The 27,347-nt window shown below is 39.7% G+C and overlaps 1 protein-coding gene across 4 annotated transcripts in view; it reads right to left on the bottom strand.

Annotated features, from left to right (window-relative positions):
- Positions 1-27,347, bottom strand: part of ERCC6 (ERCC excision repair 6, chromatin remodeling factor) — a 72,243-nt gene that overhangs the window by 24,252 nt on the left and 20,644 nt on the right. For 3 of the 4 annotated variants that reach the window (XM_004765853.3, XM_045068490.1, XM_045068491.1), the window contains 3 exons: positions 20,574-20,699; positions 15,133-15,291; positions 8,670-8,805 (listed from right to left, as the gene is read on the bottom strand). In XM_004765853.3, coding sequence (XP_004765910.1) covers positions 8,670-8,805; positions 15,133-15,291; positions 20,574-20,699 — 421 coding nt within the window. The remainder of the gene's footprint in view (positions 1-8,669; positions 8,806-15,132; positions 15,292-20,573; positions 20,700-27,347) is intronic. The other variant, XM_045068489.1, reaches the window with a different exon arrangement.

Below are 27,347 nucleotides of genomic sequence, written 5' to 3'. Positions count from 1 at the left end.
TACACCAGTTCTTTCAAATATTACAGGTATCCTCTGCTTTTCCAAAGTTCAGCTAGCTTCTTCACTGTTACAAAAGACGTACTTTAGTACCCGTTTTTGCCCACCCAAAGAAAGCCAAAGAGGATTTTCACTTTTATAAAAAAAGGTGAAAGCAAAAGCAGCGTTCCGTCTTTGTTGTGCAGTGAGCATTTATAGAGGCAGCCCACGCCCCGAGCACGAGTGGGGCGCCACCAAGCTCCTTCCCTGAGAACTACACTCTGCATCTGGGCAGCAAGCGCCGTAGCTTTGAATGGGATCTATAAGCATCTATGCATTATCTCGATTTATTTTGTGCGTGTTAGCAAGATGTATCCTAAGGTATCAGAAAAGCCTAAGAGAGGTACTGTTTGGGTAGGGAACGCTCAAGAACTTTTCCATATAAATTAATGGTAAGTGCTTCTTCACTTCAAGCGGTTTCAGGGTACGAAAAGGTTTTGTAGGAATGCTCCACTTTTGGAGAGCAAGGAAATCTGTTTTAAAACAGTAAGTAAATGTTTAAACATTGCTTTAAATATTAATGAAACCGTTAAGAATAAATCTAAAATATAAGGAGGGATATATTTGGGGACGCCTGGGTGGCTCAGGGTTAAGTGTCCACCATCGGCTCAGGTCATGATCCCAGGGTCCTGGGACAGATCCCCACGTCAGGCTCCAGCTCAGATGGGAGTCTGCTCTCCCTCTGCCCCTTCCCCTGCTTTTGCTCTCTCTCACTCATTCTCTCTCAAATAAATAAATAAAATCTTTTAGAAAGGGGGGGTATATTTTTAAGTGTCACTATAATTCTAGTTTAATATAACAAAATCTTGAATAACAACAGGAGAAATATGTGTACTAAAAATCCCGCCCTGTCCAAGGGTAGAAAGGGGCAGAGATGACAGACATTGTCCACTTTTTAACTGTGAAAGAAAAACACGTTGGATTATATTTGTAAAAAAACAAGCCCATCTACTGACCCACAGCTGCTACTTCCACATGAATACAAGAAAAAAAACAGACTGTAGAACTGTCAAACCACTCTAGGGGAAAAAAGTAATAGAAGATAGAAAAAAAAATCAGGAAAATAGAAAATACAATCGCTGGTTTCAGATGAAATGCACCAGGAGTCTCCACAATGACAGTGGGTTATTAGCAGCAAGACTTTCCCGTGGGTACACACGGCCCAACCCTTAGACCCAAACGAGCCTGGCACTGAAAGCTGAAAATATGGGCATTACCCAAGAAACGCAAACAGAAATGGGGCAGGACTAGAAATACAAATAGCAGACAGAAAAACTGAACAGAAAAGAAGAGGGATATTTTATATTTTAAAGGAGACAGTGCACACCGGAGGAGCCGCGCACCAAACCCGGGGCACAAAGCCGTCAGAGCTGTGCTGATGAAGCAGGACATCCACAGCCGGCAGGGGACCCGGCACAGCCTCCCAGAGTCTGACAGACCAGAAGATAGAAAGTAAGATTAAAGAAAACAAGAGGTCAAAAATTAAGATACAAATGACGTGAGCACCACCATCCCCGAGCTCCTTTTAATAGTATCAGCAGTTTCTGACCACACAAAGAATACTCATTCTTCGCACACCACTGACACTAAACTCAGGCAGAACAGTCAGTCAGCGCAACCTGCTAAAAAAGGAAAATGAGGGAATAAGGTAAAAACAAAACTCAGTGGACCCTAAAAAAACAAAACTGGCAGAACTGAAAAACCATAAAATGAAATAGCCCACTGAAAACATCAAACAAAACAGACAAAGATCTGTCAAGTCAGCCCAAAGAGCAGACTCAGACTCAGAGCATGAGAATGTCGAAAGAGCAGAAAGCAGATGGAGACACTACACAAATGTGTCTTCTCTCCACCACCACTAGTGAGCTAATGCCAAAACCCTAAACACTTTGACAGAGGACAACTGTTCAAAAATAATAATAATAATAATAAAGTACCAAAATAGGCCCAAGAAAAATGAGACAAATCAATCAGACCAATTACTGAGGAACTTGAAAAAGATGGTATACGCTCTTCTCACCAAAAGCCAACCAGACTCAAAGGGTTTCATGAGCAAAATGCAGGAAAAGACAGGACGCATTGAAATGCGTTACTATAAGGCCAAAAGAACCCTGTTTTCAAAACTAACAGGCACAACACACACGTGTACTCCCTAGCAGAGATCCGTTACTTATAAATGAAACCTAGCTGTATATTAACCTAATAAGGTTCATCATAGTAATATAAGAGTGAAATATCAAGAAACCTAAAACAGTAGTTCATGTAATTACAATTATACAAATTTTAAAAAACTCAACATCTTCAAAAATGATTTTAATATGTTAATAAACTAGGACTAAAATATTTTTTTAACTCAACAGAGTTATAAAAGGGTGTAATAAGAGCCAAAAAAATTTTCAAAGAGAAAAACAAAGTAGGAGAAATGACTCTCTCATGTCATAACACACTCAAAACTTCCCAGTTCATAAAAGTACGATACCCAGTACACATCAAAGGTTCAACAGGGAGAGCTGTATTATCTACTACTACTTTGTTGTCCTCCTATTCATGGTTTTCAGTGCCTGCACAGTCCTACACTGAAGACCACACCTGACTAACCATTTCCCAACTCTGTACCTTATGGTGAATGCACAGTAAAAACCTCAGAGCTCACAGCTTTCCAAAAACACAGACAGGTTTCTCCTGGGACTCACCTCTCTCCCTTTCATCCTGACTACACTGTTTATCCACCACCACCGGCCCCCCACATGTAGAAAGGTGGGCTGTCCAAAGACACACTGCACCATTCCTCAAGTCCCATGATTTTCAGAAGCCAGAGCGGATCCTAAGAGCTCTTCTGCATCTCAATTTTCCATTGAGACTAGGGACAGGCAGCTGCCACCAGCTCTACCCTCATTTTCCCCACCAAGAGAGCAGTGGCTACTAGAACTCATGAAGCAGTTAGGACCCGAGAAGGCAGCAGACTGAAACCGAGAATGTCCATGCCCAACTCCCCTCTAGACCTGGAACTCTGTGCATACACAGAGACAAGAGAGGGATGAAAACAACTACCAATATTTGGGGCCTCACAACTAAAGAGGATCAAATTACCACCCACGTTTATAAAATGTCTGGGTCATAGACAAGCCCTACAAATGTGGGTCCACTTGCTTGGGACCCTGAACTCCTGTAACTGCTGGATGCAAAGACTCGCCATGGCCATTCCTTTAAACCCCGCCAAGGAATGCCACCCCAAGCTGGATTCTGGATGTCACTTCACCACAGGAGAACAAATGAGATGCCAACCCTCTCAAATACACACCACTGGCACTGTGGTCACCTTCTTCTGCATGTTCAATAAGGACTAAAGTTTATTTGGAAAATTCTACAATGTTAAGCCACAGAATTACACAATTTCTACCATACTCAGAAAGATGTATGATGATGAGTAAAAATCAAAAAGACTTTTATAAGAAGCATAAGAAATTTTTTTAAATGTCCTATTGAAAATGTAACTTCCACTTAACAGCCACTGGGTAAAAAACACCATGTAAGACTTTTTGTTTTTACCTGATTCAATCTCAGAATTCTATAACTGCCTAGACTAGAGTTTCAATAATGGCGAATTGTTGAATATTATGGACGTCTCTATCCAAACACTTAAGACAAATCATCTCGGGCGGTTTCAAATTAAAAGCTTGTAAAATATGTAACCTCTCCTAGTTTTTGCAATTAATAGGGTACATCTGCAATTAGCCTGACTTACTGAATGCAGTGCTGTTGTCATTAAAAGATGTCTGTGAAAGTGCTGCTGTTATTATGGAGGCTCAGGAGACCAATCCCTCCTAGAGGGCAAACAGTGGACTGGTAGAAAACAACAGCCATAAATCACACTGTCAGGCAGCGGGGAGAGCGGAGTGGAGCACAGGCACATGAAGGCCATTCACGGTAAACACAGCACGGCAGCTTCCCAGGCAGGATTTACTGCACCTGTAATTAATTAAAATTTCCTTCAAGCTAAATCTTTAATAAACAAGGATTTGTGCTGACAATGAAGAAAAAAAGGGCTCCAGCAACATAATTTTACAATATACCTCACAGAACAAGCATAGCATCTATCATTTCTTGTATCAGGTGTATACACCGTCTCTGAAGTTAATAGGAATTACATCACTTTGTGTTATAATTTGTATACTTGGAATGGGTTTGAAATATTTAGGATGCTTGAGGGACCATGTGGCCCTTTTCTACTTTAATTTTTATGTTTTTTCCTGACTCCCTTCCAGCTCTTTAAAAAGCCAAGTCCTTTGACTCTAGTGTTCCAGAAAAACGGGCCTTTTTAAAGAACACGTGATGGCAGTTTCATCAAATAGCCATGTTTTCCATGGTTTGTTCTTTAATCAAAACTTGTGCTTCGCAAAAAGAACTTTAACATGCTATTTCATTGTTTCCATTTGCACCAAATGCATCTGGATGTGAGAAAAAAGGTCTAGATGTGAATGCCTGTGAACGTGTTTGATAAATCAAGTGCGAACCTTCAGTCTAGCGAGTATTTATACTGAATCAGTCAGCAACAGCAGAGCATCTTCTCTTCGGACTACCACAGAAGAACGGGTCTACAACATTCTTTGTTTCTAACAGTAAGAATTACCTGAGTAAATGAATGAGTAAAAGAATTACCTGAGACACTAAGCTTCTCGTGCATACCTATTACCTCAACAACTCTTCACAAAATTACCAAAATACTCATTTTTTGAGAGACCAATCTAGGCTCAGAGAAGCTAAGTGATTTGCCCAAGGTCACAAAGCTGTAAGATTCAAACCTGGGTCTGGTCATGACAAAAGCTATGCTTTAAAACCTTTATGCTATTGTTGCGATTCCCTCTAATTGTCATGAGTTTGTCAAAATGAGATAAAACTCTTTGAATTATCACAAATATTCCACAGAATTACTGTATCTGCAGGATACAGCAGGGAAAGGTGGGAGAGACAAAGTGACAACTGTTCAAAATACAAGGAAGACATTTCTCATTAAACATCTTCCAGAAAATTGAAAAAAGGGTCCTTAATAATTAAATAAACTTCATAACACAGTAGCTAAAGATGCCACCATCCACTGTGAGTTATAGCATAAGTACCACAAAACTCCCTTCTTTTATTATCTTTTCGGGCATTTTCTCTCCCCAAGAAAATGGCTAGATTTTCAAGGTCAGTCAAAAACACCATATGCATTTTTTGGAGCGCTAACAGCCTCAAATACAATGCAATGCAATGACAATACAAATGCAATGTCATGTTTATAGTTACTAAACAAGTAAGTGTTATTCAACTCACATATCAAGTTTCTCTATGTTAGAAAAAAGGGATCACAAAACATAATGAGAAAAAGAAAAATCTTAGATTCCTAAGAAATGAGATTTCAATTGACCATTAAAAGAAGATCCAGACGACTGAAAATGTCTGTATCTGATTTGATTGTTTGGTTGAAATACCAGCCACATATTTTTCTGCATGGTTGCTGGGTTCACATTTGATAATTCCAAATTACACTGTCAGTCAAAGAGAGTATTAACAAAGATAATACAGGGTCATGTGGTGAGAGGTGGGAAGCTAAAAGGCAATGTAAGGAAAAAGAATGACGGATGCGCTCCATTCAGAAACTGATCATCTGATGCCTGTGCTCTAAATGGAAACTTTAATTTTCAAAATTTTATGTCATATCAGTTACAAAAAATCATTAGGAAAATAAAGACAATCTACATGAATGATAAGCAGAACAATTCTTGAATCAGTACTTTCAAGTTTTCTAAAGAGAAATTCTCTTTTCTTCCATATTTTCTCCAGCACTGAAAGTCCCTATGCCAGAGCGCCGTTATCTGGACAGGCCCGGGGGCACAGAAAGCTCCCCCATGGAGAAAAAGAATCCTAGTTGATAAGGACAGAAAGGAAGTCAGGGGTTAGATGCTGGGTTGGATCAGACACTGAGAGAATATTTGAGATATGAATTTAAAAAACGTATTTAACTCCAATCTAACACATTATCTGCAAGTCAACAGGTATGCAGGGGTGGTGACAAAGATCTTCAAGAACAAATATTAAAAGGAATGAGAAAAGGTATCAAATGTCACTTTGGTTTTTTAATCTAGCAGCTGGAATTCTGATCTTGGAAGTGTTACTAACAAGGTCTATGCAAAGGATTTAATGTATTTTCAATATCCTCATCACAAATAATAAACTGATATTAACAATAATAAATAATAAATGATGCATACAAACATCTTTTTGGTCTTTTGCATAACAACTTACATATTCAGAGATCTGGGATTCTTTATAACGAAAAAGAAACAAGAGGGTTGGGAGCAGTGGTTGGAGAGGGTGGTTGGGTTATGGACATTAGGGACGGTGTGTGCTATGGTGAGTGCTGTGAAGTGTGTAAACCTGGCAATTCACAGACCTGTACCCCTGGGGCTAATAATATATTATATGTTAATAAAAAAAAAAAAAACGGTAGAGTTAATTAAGGGTCAGAGGAAAAACACACGTCTACTGCTTTTCCTCAAAAGTTAAATAAGAAACTTCAAGTTAAGGTCCTTAGCAAACTGTAAAGCATCAAACAAAATTATGAAAAATCACATGTATACATGCGCTGGTGTGCGCAAAACAACCTCAGAAGATGGAATCCCTGCAAACAAGTGAAGCGTCTCTTCTCCAAAGCTCTACCCTCCAAACAAGGAAGCAAGGCACCAACAGAGACATTTGGTTTACATGAAGATAGTTTTTCAGGTTATAATAAAAGAGGAAATGTAAGTAAGCTATGATAAAGGTGAAATTGAATATATACCCTTCAGAAGCCCAAAAGAAAATAAAAAGATAAAGAGAACTTATGAAAAATGTGCCTTTTCAAGGGAAACATCAAGTAAGGAATCCTGCTGGATTCTGCAACACAAAACATTACGAAACGTCAACAGATGATGCAAGTGAAAAAAGACATCAAAAACGTTTAATAAAGGTGTCAAAAAGAGGGGCGCCTGGGTGGCTCAGTGGATTAAGCTGCTGCCTTCAGCTCAGGTCATGATCTCAGTGTCCTGGGATCGAGCCCCGCATTAGGCTCTTTGCTCAGCGGGGAGCCTGCTTCTCTCTCTCTCTGCCTGCCTCTCTGCCTACTTGTGATCTCTCTCTGTCAAATAAATAAATAAAATCTTTAAAAAAAAAAAAAAAGATGTCAAAAAGATAGTTACAACCATTTAGTTTGACTAGAAAAACAATCAAAATGGTTATTTTCATGCTGTTAAAAATCACTGTTTGGTTTCGTTTTGATCACAGCATTAACCCTACTTCATTACTTTAACTCAGTTTGTTTTTCATTTACCATTTAAAATTCGGGACAAAGTCACTTGGCTTTAATAGCAGCTAGTATAAGCAGGATTCCACCTCACTGAACTTGAGCTACCCAATTACAGACACTCCTGATTCACTTCTATCGAAAGTTCCACTTACTCATAATCGTGAATAAAATGGGAGTTTGGAGGAAAGGGGTACTGGGTCAAACTCCAGAAACAATGGCGTTCAGGAGCTCACGTATCTAACTCAGTGAGGCAAACATTCAGCAGCTTTTTCAGGCACACTGCTCTTGTGAGGGTACACAAGGCTCACTCAAGAGCTCCAAAGACTTGGGAAAGAAAGAACTCATAACAAACTACCACTTCATCTCAAAAAAGTAACCTGCAAACCCACAGGGAAGAAGTGTAATTATCAGCTATTCAGCAAACGCTTATGGGCACTTCACCCAGCTCAACAGTCTGGATGATCAAAGCTGAAAATTTAAAAAGCATAATACAATCTCTCCATGCTATCTATCTGAGCACAAATAAACCTCCTTTTTAATCAGGTGACTAAAACTACAAATAAGTGAAGAAATCCAACTTTCAAAATACAGTGATTAGGCTTACATGATGACCAAGGATTCAGAGAACACAAAGCAATTTAACTAAAAACAATACAAATTGGGGGCGCCTGGGTGGCTGAGTGGGTTAAGCCTCTGCCTTCAGCTCAGGTCATGATCCCAGGGTGTCTGCTCAGCAGGGAGCCTGCTTCCCTTCCTCTCTCTCTGCCTGCCACTCTGCCTACTTGAAATCTCTGTCTGTCAAATAAATAAATAAAATCTTTAAAAAAAAAAAAAAACAATACAAATTAAGAAATTCTCATAATTGTAAAGGTTGTTCCTTTGTTCATTAAAAATATGCTGAAAACCATGCTAAATGTATGTACTTACCAATGATGAGTTATTATATTATTTTCCTAAAACTGTGGAAAGCTGCTAATGGCCCAAATCCGACTACTTAACCATTCTGGAAGCCCCCAGTGCATGGTCCCACTCATGCTAGCAGGCTTGTGGTGCCCAGTCTGTGCCCAGTTGTGTTTTGTTGGACAACAAACACATCTCAAGGCACTATGAACTGTTAGAATGATAAAGCCTACATTCATGTATTGTTTTGAAAACATACAGCTCTAAATTAAATCAGTAACAGTAAGTTAATGCATAAAAGCACACAGGAACATACACCTGAGAAATACAGGAATCAAAGGAAAAATATGTAAAGTGGAGAAGTTTAAAAGTAAGCAAACCAACAGGTACTGAAGTATTGTAGTGTTACCTTTTTGTGCGCATAGGAGCCAGTTTCGTGTAGAATTGCCACGCGGAATGGAGGCCACCACGTGTGAAATTCCTTCACCCACTGATGCATCACTGTCGTTGGACAGACAATTATAGTCGGACCCAACCCCTTGAACCTGCACCCAAAACATCCAACAAAACACAACCGTGAATGACAGCATATGGATGAGTAACCACCAAAAAACAAAAAAGAAAATAAATAGGAAGGTAACAGCTTGAAATAGAAAAGCTTAGCTGTGGAAATTTATTGATATTTTCTGTAAAGAAAAAGCTGTTGAAGTTAACACCCAGTAAATGAAATTCAGAGTAAAATAAAAGAAAATGAAGCAAAAATTACTTAACAAATTCTAAGTGAGGGAAGGTATTACATAGCTCTTCAAACCTAGGAGAATCTTAGGATTTTCCACCCACACAATTTCAGCCAACCTCCCAGCTGTGGGGAAGTAAGCAGGACAGAAGTGCTCTGAAGGTCGGCAGGCCCAAAGGGACGTGGTTACCAGTGGACGTGGCGATGTCTACAATCAGTTTTCGAACTGCCATGGCCTGCTTTCCTGACACCGCATGGCTGGCTTCTCCACAGTGTGTGTGTGTCGGGGGAGGGGAGAGGGAGGTGATCACAGTGACCACTTCCCCTGGAGAGCCCACCCCAAGAGTGCAGCTGCACTGTTCTTGTGGAAAGCAGCAGAGTACAACACAGCAAGAGTATTAAGGGCAGTCCCCCACTGACCCAGCAGTCCCAAACACACATGGATGGACCAGGATACCCACCGCAGCATTATCTACACTGTGGAAAAAATGGATGCTACCTAAACATCCATGTAGACGAGGGTTGGACAAACCATTCCATTTCTTTAATTCAGCACAAGCTCATCGTTAGGAGCACTGCCTGGGTCTGAATTCCAGCTCGGCCCACATTAACCGCATGATCTTAGGCACATTACTTAACCTCTCTGAACCTCAGCTTCCCATCTTAAAATAGGAATAATAATAGTACTGATCACACAGGACTAAATGAAGATTAATTCAGTTAATACCTATAAAGTGCTCAGAACAACAGTGCCATATAGCAAATATTATAAGGGCTTGTTAAGTAAGATGGAATATCACAGAACCATTAAAATCACTTTTGAAGAATATTTAAAAACCTGGAGAAATGCTCCTAAGAAGTCTTAAAAAACAAAACTTTACAGAAATCACTCCAACTCACTTTCACAGAGAGCTGGGAGATTGGTCATGGTGGCCACTATCTCAACATCCCTCCCTCCCTCTCCCTCCTTCCTAACAGAGCCAAGACTGTGCATGTGTCCCCTCTTCAGACTCCGCCCACTGCCTAGCTGCGGTGGTGAGATGGCAGAAGCAGGAACTCCAGTCATCCACAGCTGTCAGCACATAGTACCCCTTCCCCCCACCCCAGCCTGGTACCACTCACTCTCCCACTAAGGGCCTGGTAAGACCGGTTTCCTTCAGTGTAGGGAAGGAAGGAAGGACTTCCACTGCAGGAGAGTTTTCTCTCGAGGTCTCTCCATGAACAAGGAAATACCACCCAGTGGCCGCGGGGCAGTTGGGCTGCAGTGCAAGGACATCTGATACTATAAGGAGAACTGACCTTGGGAGAAAACTGAAGTCTCTGGGTCCCTGATGACAGCACTGAGCTGCAGATCACACTGTGTCTACTGCCCACCTCCTCTGGAGGTTCCTAAGTGTATCACACATTTGGGAATATCTGACTCAGTGTAAGGTTTTGCCTACTTGCAGCCAAAATATCCTGATACACTGCATACCACAGGTAACTGACTGAACCTGTACCATCCTCCCCTCCTTCCTCCCATTACAGTGGAACAAGTGTCCTTCTTGTGTAACTAATCCCTCTGCCTGTACCTAGGAGCCCACACCCCACTACATCAAGGCTTTAATGTTTGCCCACTGTTCTTGAATAATCTACACACCTTAAACTGGCCTATGAGACCAAAAGGACTGACCTCTGCTCACCTTTTCAGCCTCACCTGTCTCACTGCCCCCATCCCAACATCTGCCTCTGTGGTTCCGCACTCCACCTGCCAGCACTGTCTTCAGTCCCTACAAAGTGCACATTTCTCTCATGTCTTGGCATTCCCCTTGTCCCTTCTTACCCTTTATCCGAGCTGCCATCTACTTGAGCGTTAGCCCCTAGCTTCTCTTACAGAGTCTTCCTTTTTCTCTCCAAATGGTTTAAGGATCCTTCCTTGGCATACCCACACTAGTTAGGACCCCATACTAATCCTACCACCATACACGTATCACTTGTTTTGTAATTGTGTGTTAGATCCTTTCTAAGCCCCAAGGATAAGAATGGCTTCTTCTTCAGATACCTAGACCACAAGATGTAGTTCATGAATACTGGCTTTATTAAATGAAGACATCTTCTTAAAGGTTGTTAGAAAATAATGTTCAAAGAGATTATTTCTGAGTTAGGGAATCATGGGTAATTTTTATTTTTTTGCTACAGCTCAGTAAATTCTGAGCTTAAAAAAATTTTTGTAAGTCACTCAGAGTAAATCACACAGTGCTTGAAATATTAAGAATAATCTTCCACACAACTCAAAAATACCTGAGGTTCTAATACAGAAACAAGCCATAACTGAAACAAGGTACCCTTGTATTCCAACGTGACAAAAAGCCTCTACCCACTTCTAAAGCCTCTCACCCTTCAACTACAGCTACTGCCCCAGCCCACTGTCCATATTAAGGGCTCAAGAAGTAGGGACTACAGCAGACTTTGACACTTCCCAAAGAATTCGCAAGGAGGCCCTGCTCCTCACTAAGGACAGGGCCTGCGCAGGCGCCCCCTCAAGCTCCCTGGGGATGGCATAACTCTGGTCTGGCCCCTTCCACGACAATATTTCTTTCTAAAAGGATTAAATGCACCAGCTTCTTTATACCCTCCACGGGGAACAAGAGTTATTATCAATATGCACTTAGCAGGGATTAGGAAACAACCAATCAAAACCTGTTTAAAATATTTACAAACAAAGTCACTTTCAAATAAGCATAAATATATATACATGCTTTATTCAGCTACATAACATTTTTTTTCTTTTTATTACATGCTTTCTGCAAACTGCTACACTGATGACTCACACTGTGTCATTTAGGGCCAACACTTTATCCTAGCTGACACGTATCTGGCATTATGATGCCCTTTCACTGCTGCCATTCTCCCCCTATTAGAAGACTATGGAGGTTTTCACACTGAGTGGAAATCCAGGAGCAGACCTAGATTGTTCCTGAACCACAGGAGGGGCAATCAAATCCATTAACAGTCACATCAACTGAATCACCCTTTTCCAACCCTCAAAACCAGTGAGATGAGCATAAGAAATGGCTAAATGTACTAGAGTGATTAGCATCAATTACCAAACTGGCTAAAATTCCTTTCATCTTTGATTAGCATTGATTATCTAATGAGTTTAGGACAAGCCACTAGCTCCAACGGTCAAATACCTCAATCTACAGGATGGAAATCATGCTATCCACAGGCTAGGACTTACCAGGAATTACAAAGTAAAATATTAACCTTTGAAAGTTCGTTAATTTTTTCAGGCCACTTTATTTGTAACCAGGAATTTAAAGTCTTGGATATCATTTAGTAAATTACTAACTGAAGTTTGAAAAGTAAACAATTTATTTCATCATGAAATTCAGGGGCCCCAGCGTTATAATATGAATAGCCAAGGGAAGAGAAGGCAGTATACACATGATGAACTGGGAGCACAAAAACCAGTATAGACTTGTACAGGTGCACTGTAATACACTCTCTTTTAAAAACACACATGCAAGGAGAAGAATCAATGAAACAAGATGGGATTGGGAGGGAGACAAACCATAAGTGACTCTTAATCTCACAAAACAAACTGAGGGTTGCTGGGGGGAGGGGGGTTGGGAGAAGGGGGATGGGGAGGGTATGTGCTTTGGTGAGTGCTGTGAAGTGTGTAAACCTGGCGAATCACAGACCTATACCCCTGGGGATAAAAATATATGTTTATAAAAAATAAAAAATCATAAAAACACAAATGCAAAACACATTAAAAAAACAAAACCAAAAAACTTCTTTAAAGTGAAGTTTCTTCTTGGTAAACCAGAGACTTAAACCATTTCAATGATCATGGACCACAAAATGCAACACAAGTTAGGGCCCCCAAATCTAAAGCTCACAGGCGTTCAGAAAAATGTAAACAGCCAAAATGAGCCATGTCAGCCCACTGAGAACTTCATTTGACCATTCATCCATTTTTCTTTAGGACATAAACACAGACAAGAACTCCAAGTTCATCTAGTTGCAGAGGTGGACAGGTTATAAAACTGTGAGAAAATTGTGATTACAAAATGAGCTCTGGCACATGGAAGTGGAGGGGACCAAGCTCCTCTATTCATAAAGAACCTGGTTGTTCGGCTGACACAGGACTGCATTCTGGGAAGCCACTTCTACCAGTACTATTTTAATAAAGACAATCTGGGCTATTGTCCAACATGCCACACTATTTCATTATGGAAAAGAGGATATGAGCATTGATGGTTAATTGATTACAGCTGCTGCTCATGATTAGCCCTGCCTTCATTCCTAGTAGGACTGCCACCACTCTGGAGAGCATGTTTTAATTTTTAGATCAAAACTACACTGCAGGGATGACTTGAGTTTTCGTAGGCCTAGAGTAATAGACTCTGCACAAGTTTCATGATAATAGGAAGGGAAGGAAAGATAAGAGATGGGAAATAAGAAAATCCCAGATATCATTTAAGGAAAGAAAGACAGTCCTAGAAACCATCTGGGGCAGCCTGGGGCATTCCAGTTATCCAAAAAGAAAACAAACAAACAAACAAAAAATACCCAGGTAAAGATGCAGAGCCAACCCAACCAAAGGGCTTATGTAGAACAGAGAAAGTACTTTTTAAAATGCTAAACTAATGACACTCATAGATAAGAAAACACTAAAGGCTCATTTTCAGCTCTGACTTTTCCCTTGGGCTGGGCTGTTTTCATGGTTCCAAACAAAATATGCAATAGAATTCTAATATTTGAAGGAAAACCTCTGCTTCAATACAACTTCCATGTAATAACAAAAAATATGGCATTTTAAAAGCTTCAAATGCTTCTTTCCCTTTCTCCCATCATGTAAAATATTCCCAAAATAGTCTATAACTTTAAATACTCATGAGAATTGTGATCTTTTAAATTAATGGAAAAGTTAAGGAATAAAAACAGAACACTACTGAAAATCAAAAAAAAAAAAATTCTTTGCTCAATAGTTTATGGTTTGCATTTGGCTCCATACTAAACATTTCTCTGGGGCTAAACCCATGTTACCATGTTACAGGACAGTCACTTTCTGCAGTTGCTGACTTCAGGCACAGCACACTGTTAAAGGTATCTCTAAACCCTGTTTAGTGAGTATCTGAGGTTGCTACAACATAACCATCTGGTAAACATACTGCTGTTATTCATTAGATAAACCTACTGGAATCCAAGGAGCTCTTAGATTATCTGGGTTCAAGATTAAATAACCTATATAATTCACCTCATATTAGTTTTACCAATGTTGACTTACATAAAGCCGATTTACAGCTTCAATATGAAAATAAAAGCTCACTGTACTTCACGATAAAATACTTCAGTCCTAACATACTGAATTTACACAATCTAAATGCCAATTCTTTCTGAATATCATAGCTTTAATAGTTCAACTAAATTCCTAAAGAGAACAAAGATCACAATCAAAACATAATTTTCCATCATTTTAGGCAATCATTTAGGCTCTGGCTTTAGGGTTGATATAAAATTCTTGAAGACTAGAGAGGGAGAGAGAAGCATAGCGAGCAGACAATTTCATGTTACAAAAAAAAAAAAAAAAAAAAAAAAAAAAGCCACTACCACTATCTATAAATGCTATCACACATAATGATTATAAAAGAAATTCAGGAGAATAGTTTCTCCAGAGCTCCAACTTTCCCCAGGAAGAGACTTTCTACTTACTGTAATGCTTACCTGGTCTCTTGCCAGAACAAATATTTTAATGTAAAATTTAATAAATGGAACGAAAGGTATTATGCCCAATTTAAAATTCCATATTGTGTAAACTATCGATATTAACATAATTGAGTTTGTAAACAATCCATTTGTAGAAGCTAACCTTAGACACTGTATTGACCCAAAATATCTAGTGGGGCTCATCTGCAAAATGAAGCATCAATGCCTGGAATTCATTAAAAGTGTTACATGTTTAATTTCTCCTGCCCTACAGCTCCATTGTCTCGTAAAAATTTTCCTTTGATGTCCCCCACTAAAAGAATTAAAGGAATATTGTAATTGAAATGTCATCAATAATTCACAAGACCCTCCTCCACAGCAATACATCTGATGAAATATTAATTGAGCTCCACAGACTGACAGTCTGCAGAGGAGCACTTGCCTGTAATTTGAACCACGAGTCCTGATCTTGCTGTAGCTCAGACCTGCCAAGAAGGCAATTATCTGGATGGTCTTGCCCAATCCCATTTCGTCTCCCAGAATTCCTCCTGCCTGCTGGCAGTGCAATTCCCACAGCCACCTAACACCTGTCTGCTGGTACCTACAACAACAAACACCAACAAGAAAGAGAAAATGGCAAATGGTGGATAATACAGATCATAACAGAAAGTACTCATGAATTAATCATTTGGCTAGGTTCTAGTACCAGTCAGAGAAACATGCCGGATGTGTGTTTTACATGAGTATTATATTTATAAGGTCATACATTTTTGATTACCTAGGCATAAAATCACAAATTTTTCTTTATAGAACATGTTAACACATTTCTAATTAAACTGATAGATGGGGTAATTAGGGACTATTTCATTTCTTTTTCAACATTAGAAATAGCGTGGTAAACAAGCATAAATTTATTATCTTTTATTCAGTATCTTTCCAGGAAAAAATCTCAAATATTTTTAGTTATATAAAGTTCCAACATTTTTTCTATGAAAAAGAAGCATTAAGTTTTTCTATCTCAGCAGCATCAAAAAGCAAAAGAGAGAACACAATTTACAGCCTATACTGTTGAAAAGTCACTTGACAATTATATTATCCTTTATAGGAAAAATTTAATTGAATTTTAGGCCATAAACAAGTTTGAATAAAAGGGTTGCTCACAAAATTAGTGTATGACAGATGATCTCTCATATTATTAGCAGATGCAAAAAAGAACAGTTTAAAAAGACTCAACAACACAAAAAGTCTTTTTACTATTTTAAAGCAAAACTTGATTCAGGGGCTTTATCACAGATACAGAAAGACCAAAGCTATTAAAACTTTAAATAAGGAGTACAAGACAAAGAAAAATAGTATGTTCCCCTCTAAAAACAAAGTTGGTATTTCCCTTTCTCCATCAATGGCATATTTAATCTATAATCAAAAAGTGAAGGTAAAAAAAGGAATAATACAAGAAACATTTTGAGAATGAAGGCAAGATAATATCACACAATGGTATGAAAATTATACGGCAAGTTTAAAAATAAATCTAAGGCAAAAAATATTCAAAAGACCATAAAATCTAAAGATTATTTTTTTTCTTCCAAAGAAAATATCAAGGCTGATGAGCTTCCCATCTTAAACACAGGTGGTTTTGGTGTTGGTTTACTGGCCTGATATTTGCTCCAGTCTGTGTGGTATGTCAACCTAAAAATCTCACTGTGAACCCTAGTCCTTGTTGAACTAATTTTATTTCATCTCTTAATCATGTGTTATAATTAATTTCCCCCAGTAGTTACCCAGAATCAATTCCAAAAGTTTACCTCTAGCTGTTGCTATTATGACCATATAAGGAAAACTTTGTATAAGAATGTTGCTGCTCAGTGGGTTAAACCTCTACCTTTGGCTCAGGTCATGATCTCAGGGTCCTGGGATCAAGCCCCACATCGGGCTCTCTGCTCAGCAGGTAGCCTGCTTCCCCCCATCTCTCTGCCTGCTGCTCTACCTACTTGTGATCTCTCTCTCTGTGCAAATAAATAAATAAAATCTTAAAAAAAAAAAAAAGAATGTTGCTGCTTATTAAGTTTGCTATTATACACACTGACTATGCATCCTGAAGAAGAGGATTAAAAATCAAAACACAGTAAAGTCTAGTACGGATAAAAGATCATTAAATCAAGGAAGAAGTACAAGTTCTATTAGTACATGGTATATAATCAGAGAATAATGGTTAACTAACTCCTTAAGACGCCAACTGCTGGGGAAACAAAGGGCCTCATGGTTTGGATAGAGCCTCAAAACCACCCTACATAAAGATGAGCAACCCATTTTACAGTTAGGATATGAAAGCAGACAGAGGTTAAGCAACCTGCCAAAGGTCACACTGTTAGGAAAAAATGAGCAAGCCAGAACTGAAATCCAGAGCCTCTCCTTCCAAAGTGACTCTACTTTGGAGAGAATCTTGACCAGCAGTTCTTGATGGGAATTATTTTGCTCCCTGGGGGACATAGCACAATCCCTGGAGTCATTTTTGGTTGTTCAAACTGGTAAAGTACAATTGTTATCTAGTAGGTAGAGTCTAGAGATGCTGTTCAACATCCTACAATACAAGAATAGTCCTCACAACAAAATAATTATTCTGTCCAAAATGTCAGCTGTGCTGTGGGTGAGAACGCCTGATCTAGACCAAAAGCTGATTGTGAGCCACTACACTAGACCAATCTCAGCTGTAGATAATGATATAGTGCAACGAACTGATGTATGACCAGAAGCACTAAATACTAATCAACCTCCTTTTACTGAAGTGGAGAACAACTATGGGATCAGCTCCTCCAGGCAGAGTAAGGACCAAACTCTCCCAGAGTTTCTCTAGTGTTCCACCACTACAGCACACTGCTTCCCCAACATGGGTCCAATACCTCTTTTTGTTTGGAGCCAATCAACTGAAGGCGGGGAAAATCCAGAGGAGCACTTGAGAAACCATGAAAGGAATAAAAAGTAGCAACCTGCACAGTATCCCAAAGGGAGTTTAGGAAGGCTTTAAGACGGCTGCATCCTATGTGACCCAGGAGAGGCAATAACAGTGTGATGGGTGTCTCCTCCTCTACAAATGTAATCTCCAAGGGCATATGATTGTGTGTTTATAAAATGATTAACACTAAAAAAATGGTTTAAGGAAAATTATCTACTAAGTGGTCCTGTAAGTCACATCACTACACAGAAATTCCCAATAACTGGGGCATTGTGCAAAGATGGCAAAGAGTGGCTCTTTCTTTCTACAGTGGCCGTCGAACTGCATCAGCACACTGGCTGGCAGGTGTGTGTCACTGGAGGAAGAGGTGTTAGGGGGCCTGGGTTCTCGTTTTAGCAGTGCCACTGACTGACTTAGGTTCTGTTGCATTAATTTCCTAATAAATACTGTAAACAATCAAAAGCAGGTTACAGAACACAGTTTTCAGAAAATTTGGAAAGCATATAAAAAATTACTCCTTGTAAAGATTCTTTTACAAACTACTGGACAATAGTTAAAAAATGATGATACTCTGTTTCCCCCATGAGACTGAAGTACACAAAATAACCACAAATAATTGGTATATCTTGGCATTGTCACACTAACCCAAGATTGCATTTGCTAGTGTGGCTAAATGTGAGGTCAAAGATTGAAGTGTGTCATCTGATTGCTAAATTACACAGATGAATGCATTTGCTGGGCAAACTTTCAACATAGAATTTTAAAAGTTAAACATGACCTTGCAGAAAATAGCACTTAAATGGATAATTGTACCTTCTGACTCCCTTGTGTACAACTATACCCTGTTAATTTAATTCCACAGAGTGCAATAAATACAGCAAAAAATACATCTATGGTTTAACATTAAACTGGCCTGGCTAAAACTTAATCATAAAAGAAAAATGGAAATTTATCAATCCTATTAATTTTTTTCATACCACGAAAGAAAAGGAACAGAAGTTTAATAACACTTATGAAATATTTAAAAACCCATTTTTGAGAAATAAACACAAAATAGTTTCCAGAAACATGTAATTAAGACTAATTAAAACAAACTGACATGTATTTATATATTTATATAAATACAACATATAAACAATATATTTTTATATATATACACCTCTACATAAACTACATATTTATACAACTACATAAATATAACTACACTATAGAGTTAATAGTCAATACGCTGAATCCTATTTACTTTTTTTTTTTTAATTTACTTGACAGAGAGAGAGAGATCAAAAGTAGGCAGAGAGGCAGGCAGAGAGAGAGGAGGAAGCAGGCCCCCTGCTGAGCAGAGCCCAATGCGAGGCTCCATCCCAGGACCCTGGGATCATGACCTGAGCCCAAGGCAGAGGCTTAACCCACTGAGCCACCCAGGTGCCCCTCCTATATACTCTTAATAAGCAAAGTTTGGTTCTAATAACTGAAATTTCTTTGGCAGAAAATCTCACACTTATACAACAATGCACATTCAACTTGACTCTTGAGGATACATACCAACTTACTACACATGCAGAAGTATCCATCTTCATTAAATCAATTTAATTTATAATGTGAATATTCCTTTTGCTAGTACAACATTGATACTATTTGGACTGCTCCTTAACAAGCAATCACTTTAGAGATGATAAAAAGAATTGTCAATAAATGTTGTTTACATACCCTTCCATAATTAATTTTCATTGGGAAGAAGCAATAAACTAAGTAGCCACCTCTCTGGGCTACAAAATGATTTGTCTGCAAAAATTACTAGAGTGATTCAGATTTGAGCTTCTACGTAGATCGGCTTCTGTCCCGTGATGGCAACCCCGCCAAGATACTTCACATTTTTAGGATTTCAGCTTTCCTGTATATTTAGCGGGATAAACTAACACTCCCAACTCCTTTTGCCCACCCTACCCTCACTGAGGTAAAAATTAAAACCATAATATAAGCCCTCTGAGGGGAAATATAAAAAGCATGTTATTTTTAAATAGACATCTTGCACGAGTTTAAGGCATGGCAGACAACCGAATCTATGAAGGAGAATAAGCATAATCGTCTCAAAGAAAGAAGTTAAACATCCTCCAGCCAATTACCAAGTGATGCTACTAAACGGAAAGTAGCTCTTTAATGGTTTAACTTCCTATGTGCATGCATCAAGAAGTCTTCCTAAAGTATCTTGTTAAGTAAATCCCAGGAGTGATGAGACTGAAGCTGCACCTCAGTATTTTCATTCATCATGGGGGACTGGCCCAGGCCATGCAGGCCAGAGGCTTCTATCACACAGCTTCCAGTTATCTAGAACACTCGGCCACTTCACATATGAAATAGTCAGTTTCAAATAACAACTTAATACTGAAGGTGTTTGCCTTGATCTTCTCTTTTGACATTAGAACAAGATCTACATAAAATATTTAGATGCACATTTGGTCAGCTCAAAAGTATTATACCCTTAGGTACAATATAAAACACTCAAACTACTCTCAATAGTTTTTATTTCTACACGGAAGAAAAAAAAACACCCCAATATTGATTTTAATATACAGCTCTTCTGACTTAATTCATCTGACTTAAGAAATTAAGAGGTTTGGTCCCTTAGAATCACCAAGAACAAAAAAATAATTCAGTGCAGATGGCTTTTAAACGTGTTGCTTTAGCCGGCCGAGACAGGTCCACATAGACTCACCAGCTTCCAAACGTGCCCCATGCGCACTTCAGTCAATTTATTATCATCTACTTTTAATGAGCAGCACGTGGCTAAAATTTCATTTGACAGTATCTATATTTGCAATGAATTGCTGCAAGTACCTTAAGGGCCCATAGGTAACTATTGTGTCATATCTAAAATATCAATTTGTACACAATGGCTTGATGACAGATATAAAGGAAAGAACACAGGCACATACTTAAAAAGCTTTTTGAACAGAAAACCTGGCATTTTAAAATCATCAAACTCTGCATCGCTCTCCTCAGAATCGTCTTCCAGCTTCAGAGACTTCTCTTTGTCCCGCAGCCTCAGCTTATTCCATCTCCTACCATGAAAATAAAAATCATATTTCCATTACTTTGGTTACAAGACAGATTAAAATATAGTTCTAGATAATGCACAGGAAAAAGAAGGAAATTAGAATGGTCTTTTAGCTTTCTGCTACTGTCATTACCCAAAACACTGATAGTCAAAGAAAAAAAATTCTCTTCTCCTTCCTTCCTTCCTTTTCAACTCAATTCTTCTTTGAATTATTACATCTGCTTTAGAAATATTTCTGTAAGGTCCCATTTCATTATCAAAACTACTTGTGCCTCTTCTGACTTTACCCTGAGGGGAAATTTCTCTGCTACTTCCTAAGATATATGAATTTAATTCTAGAAAAGATTCAGTGAAAATTTCAATATAACTAAGTATCTCCAAAATAGCAATATAACAAAAAATAGATTTTATTTATCATTATTATTTCTGTGCTAAAGACATGATAGTCATAGCATAAACCAGCATAGTACCTTGAACATAAGTACCTTGAACATAAAGCAAATTTTGTGTCAAAATTGCTATATATCAGATTAACATACTGTTTACTTAATGGGGGGCATCACCAATATCAAAGGACTAATAAGTAAACAACTTAGAAAAAAATGTGTTCACTAAATAAAATCTAAGTTATAAATTTAGTAATATGATGCTTTTCGGATATAAAATGAGAGTTTACATTTCACAGAGGTGATGCCATGCATGTATACCAGAAGAAACGTCTAAAGATCCGAAAGTCTTAATAAAGACACACTGAGGTTTTTGAGAAGATATAGTCCTTTAAACAGACTAATTCTCCATCCAAATAACTACATAATGGACACCAGTGTCCTCAGTTAATATGTGTGTGTGTGTGTGTCTGTGTGCTGTGTGTACAACTTACACACACACACACACACACACACAAACTCAAGAGCCTCATATTCCATTTACTTCCAAAATAAAAGGATGACCTTTCTCAGTATGCATGCAGCTCACAGTGTGAATTTCACAAAATGGTGGCAATGGAATAAAGAAATACCATCTAAGTAAAAATGCCGTCTAAGTAAAAACCTCACAGGAGGGAATGAGAACAGCAACATGTATGAGCAGACCTGTAACGGCCACTAATCACACAAGAACACTGAGAGAATGTGTGGGGGAAGGTAAAATGAGGAAATGGAAGGATCGTGTCATACACGCTGCCTGATCGCCTGATCGGACCAAGGGTGTTTTCCAGGGTCAATGACCACACCCGCACAGAGGCCAAGTACAAGAGCAACAGGCAACCCTATCCGGGTAGCTGCCGGAGGACCTTAAAGCACGTCCTCCAATAGATTCCTGCCTTGAGAATGTCAGCTCTTTACAGGAACAAAAGGAAGGGCTACCTGAGGTCTAACTGTAATCGATAAGGAAGAAGTCACTGGTGATGGGCAGCTGCTTCTCAGGCTACTAAGAGTCCCTATAAATAAGCACTGTTGGTAATTTCCAGAGAAGAACAGCTAATGTAAGAGGCAGTATTTAACCAAGCCTAAGAAAATAGCTGTCATATAACCATGAGATAGTCTTTTTGTATAAAATATTTAATGACCTTTCTGTGCTTAACTTCTAAAGGCAATCTCTTCCTCCCTTTTTTTTTTCTTCCTTAAAAATTATCTCCGTGCAACTGATGAAATGAAGTACCTCTTGGTGGCTATAACTGTCTTTACTATTCTTCTGAGTTTCATATTATCTACAAATTGAGTTACGTGCGACGGTACACAGCCGTGGTTCTCAACCAGGGGCAGTCTGGCCATCCTGCCCACCCTAGGGTAATCTGACCACGTCTAGAGGCATATTTGGTTGTTACGACAGCTGTGGGGAGGGGGATACGCTACTAGCCTCCAGCAGGTGGAGGCCAGGGATGCTGCTAAACACCCTACAATGTACAAGCCAGGCCTCCACAACAAAATGTTATCTGCTCTCAGATGTCCACAGTGCCAAGGCTGAAAAACCCTGGTGTGTAAGTAGACCCGCTACTGAAACTTAGAAACCAAAATGACGTACATACATTTTCCTGGTATATATATCTGAATTCTTGCTACCTTCTATCTGATTTAGTAAGCAAGCAATTTCACATAACAAAATATTCCTCAGTATCCAAACTCCTTACCATCAGAACTCAAAACCAAACATCTGCAAAACAAAAGATACTTGTATTTAGCAATTTTATGACTAATACAAAACTCAGAAGAATCACAACAACTACCATTATCCGCTTAAAAATACTCCATTTTGCAATTATGCAAAGAAGATTTTACAGGAAGAAAAATAAAAATACCAGAAGATACTGGTGTAAGAAGTTTGGCATAAAGTCAGTAAATATATTGCATAAAGAGTATCACATATTAAACTCCATTGATAGATGATAGCTATTTCCTCAGACTTAGCCAGTAATTCCTTGTGGCTGTTCAATTTCCCACTGCATCACTCTGAGTCAACAGGGTTTCAGCTTCCTCCTCCTCCCTTCTAAAATCTTCAGGCATCATGTCACCACAGAACACAGCACCTAGGAAACCACATAAGCCACTGCAGAAATAATTGCATTCCAGTGCCTTCCGCTTCATAAAGATGAGAAGAAGCCGAACATTTATTCAGTCTGGCTAAAGGATGACTAAAGGTGGTAGGGAAAAATCATTATTGCCTACAACCATCTGTACCACTGTGAAGACAAATCGCCCCAGTAGAATCATATACACATATTAGAGACAGAAAATACCAGGGTTATAAAACCACATGCATATGCGGCTCGGGCTAAGACACCCTTCTGTTATATAAAGCAGTAATTCGTCATGTGGCTTGTAGCCAAAACAGACCTCTGACCACCTAAACAATGCCCACCGAGGCAGTGCAGCACCTAGTGCCGACAGACAAGAAGGACGCTGTGGCAGACCAGGGAGGTGGAGGAGCGCCGGATTCACCTGAATCGAGAGAAACAGATGCCCTTCCCATCCAAGATGCCATCAAGGGTCTTAAAGTTGCTCTCTTTTGTATGCTTAACCGCTTGTCCTGCAGCCTGGCGGGCTGAGCGATCTGTCTGGCCAGCAGGTGTGAAGAGATCTCTGCGCTCTGAATAAACTGGGTCTGACGCATGGCATTGGCACAAGCCAAAACCCGCAAAGCCCATACCCGGATGGTCTAGAATCGAGTCCTGACTGCTCATCAGTTCTTTAACCCTCAGCAAGTCACTCGGCCTCTACGGCACCTACCTTTCCTCACATGTGAGGAGAGGACAACAATGGCATGTACTTCCCCAGATTTAGGGAGGATTAAATGAGGTGTCACATGAAAGCACTTAGCATGAGCCTAGACTGTAAGTACTCAACGAATAAACGCACTGTTCTGCATAATCACATCTGCTCACTGAAATCCTCACCCAAGCTCACACATGACCCTCAGAAGCCGGTACTGTTACTCTGTTCCCGAGAAGAGAAGGAAGTAGAAGCAGTATGCGTACAATACAATCTGCCCGCGATAAACCAATGCACCATAAGGCTTGACAGAATGACCTAAACACGTACATTTGAGCAAAAATCACGCTTGTGAATCAAATGGATGCTCAGAAAATTGTTACGAATAATGTGATCACTGATCACTGTGAGTAAACACACCTTCCCCTCAGAAGTTTCCTGCTGGAACACCTCCATTTTAAAATTCTGTAGTAGGTGTGTAAACAGTGAGCTGTCATGAAATACGGCTGCCTTCAAACTGAGGGCAACAAAAAAACAGATACAGAAAGACTTAAAAATTGGTTGGGGGTGGGTGAAGATTAAGATCTAGAGCCCAGAGACTTAAAATCATAAAAATCAGATATGGTCCCCAAATGTCTAAATTCTGTTATTTCAACAAATAAGCTAGAGAATGGATTTTAAAAATGGAAGGGGACAGTCAATATTTACATCCTGGAAAAGAAAGAACAACTTCATATTTTCTGTGCTCTCACTTAAAGACCTCCACACATGTCATCGTCACAGCTGCAGCCACATAAAAGCAAGTGGGCCCGGTGTTCCCTGGCAGCGTCTCTAACTTCACATGCCTGCCATCATCAGCCCACTAGCGACTCCACTGGCAGCAACTTAGAAAAGAACCCAGCAATAAACATAAACTTACCATTCCAATCAGATGCAGGCAGAGAAACTGCTCCCGGCTCAGCTACATTCATGCAAGAGCAAGAACCCGGCCCAGGCTGTGGGGCCTGGGGCCAAGACCACAATAACGATCTTGCAGAAGCAACTCAGACCTAGGGCCAGGCTGCGGGTAACAATGCTTGGCATAACCAGTTGAACCATACCAGGAACAACACTTCCTCCAGGTGCCATGCAACCATGTCAATGGAAACTTAAGAATACACCTGGCAGCTAGCTGCCACCATTTCAACTTATTTTCAAAGGAAAATTTCCAGAATGCCAAGGATGTTCAAAATACCTAAGTGGGAAACACAGCTAGCTGTCATTATACCACTGCCTCGTGGTTTCCTCCTTCCTGTGCCATCTGAATCTTGTACTGTCCCCAGCCTCCCTCCCACAAACACACACATACACACCCTCCATGGGGTCTTCAGAGCTCTGCTCAGGAAGTGCCTTCAGAGGAGGAAGACTTCTCTGACCAGCCCGAGTTAGGTGACCTGTCCTCCAGGTTCTTCTCAACCCCTCGGCACCACGGGCATACCTGGTGTTTCTAAACTAGAGCACTCACCAAGTGTTCAGCATCATTTGAAAACCATATCTATCTCCTCCATTAGACCGGGAGCCACATGAGCCCAGAGACTATTTTTGGTCATTCTCATACCTCTAGAGATCAGTACAATGGTTTACCTTAACAGAGATACTCAGTAAATGCTGCATGAATCAATGAATGAGGTTCAGAATTGATCTGAAGATAAGGAAGATACCAGGGACAGAAGCATGGCTTGAGAATGGTGGAAGTAGGTCATTTAAAAATGGGTTAAAGAATGCTCCTGTTCTGTTTCATTTACAGCCTTAGCTCCTGCTGCATTCCTCCTCTTTCCACACATATGTTAAGGTACTACTCTAAGATTAATCTACTGGACAAACATGGTTAAGGACCACAACAAAGAACAAGACATAGCAAGGACAAAATCAGAGAAATTCTCAATTTTATTAAAAAAAAAAAAAAAACAAGAGAAGAAGCTCATTATATTGAGTAATAAAAATATTTTAAGTTATTTTTAAGTCCAGAGTTCTGTTTTTTGGGTTTTCGAGCAGATTTACTTTGCAACAACACTGGTTTCTACACTCTAGTCCTTGGGAAGAATCAGGAACCCTGAGCTGGGGTCCAAGCTTCTCTAGGACAGGTGTAAAAGGGAGGTTAAAAGATTCAACTTTTTTTTTTTTTTTTTTTAGATTTTATTTATTTATTTGGCAGACAGAGATTACAAGTAGGCATAGAGGCAGGCGGGGGTGGGGGGGAGCAGGCTCCCCGCTGAGAAGAGAGCCGGATGTGGGGCTCGATCCCAGGACCCTGAGATCATTACCTGAGCCAAAGGCAGAGGCTTCAACCCACTGAGCCACCCAGACGCCCCTCAACTTTTTTTAATGAAAGAATTCATCTTCTGACAGAGGTGGCAAAAGTTTAACTAGCCCTAGTGACATTACTAGAAAAGAAATAATGCTTTTGATGGTCCCACCTTCATCTTTTTCTTTAATCCACACATGTAATAGTCACAGTTGCAACCAAATAAAATGAAGTATGTTAGTCACTGGGGAGATTTTCTAACTCTGAAAGTTTCGCAGACTTTGGTGGCTGCCACTGGAGGAGAACCCAGTAAAAAAAAACTCAGATTTCAGAGTCCCACTAAGAAGTGAAAACTAGATGTGGGCCGAGAGCTAAATTTCAGGTCTATAAATGGCAAGGGGCGATCTAAACTTTAGAAATATCATTCAGGGTCACCTTGGTGGCTCAGTGGGTTAAAGCCTCTGCCTTTGGCTCGGGTCATGATCCCAGGGTCCTGGGATAGACCCCCAAGTTGGGCTCACTGCTCAGCAGGGGGCCTGCTTCCATTTCTCTCTCTCTCTCTCTGCCTGCCTCTCTGCCTGCTTGTGATCTCTGTCAAATAAATAAATAAAATCTTAAAAAAAAGAAAAGAAAAGAAAGAAGTATCATCATTCAACATCATTGCATTTGTCTCCTCGGCCAAGAAAGGAGCCAAATAAGCGGTTCTCACACCACTACATGATAATATATGTACTACACCCTTTGGAAACTACTTATTTTTTTTATACTGCATACATGCCAGACCCCATCTCACAATTAATTATTGGCAGGAGATTATACAAAAAGGTAAAACTGAAACATTTTAGTTAATTATAGGTTAAATAGGAATAAAAAATAACAACTGTGAGAACACCAACTGCAATCTTGGGCAGGCAGGAGTCAGATGTAGCCCCCAAGTCTAGAAGGCCCTCGTGCTAGTTCACCCATGCCATCAGCCAAGAATAAGATTATCACAGACCACTTGGGGAATGATGTCCTGCTCATCTAGGTCAGCAAGGAGTATGGAAATCAAGCCTTATAAGACACAACAGAATAATCCAGAACACTGACCTGAGAACAGAGAACACCATGAGGAACCCAAGTGTAAGCCTGACTTACACACACTTAGAACGGACCAGCAGGC

The sequence above is a fragment of the Mustela putorius genome, unplaced genomic scaffold, assembly GCF_011764305.1.
Source record: "Mustela putorius furo isolate JIRA1106 unplaced genomic scaffold, ASM1176430v1.1 tig00003909_pilon_pilon_pilon, whole genome shotgun sequence".
NCBI lineage: Eukaryota > Metazoa > Chordata > Mammalia > Carnivora > Mustelidae > Mustela > Mustela putorius.
Note: the sequence above shows the minus strand (reverse complement) of the source record. Positions and strands in the feature narration are given on the sequence as shown.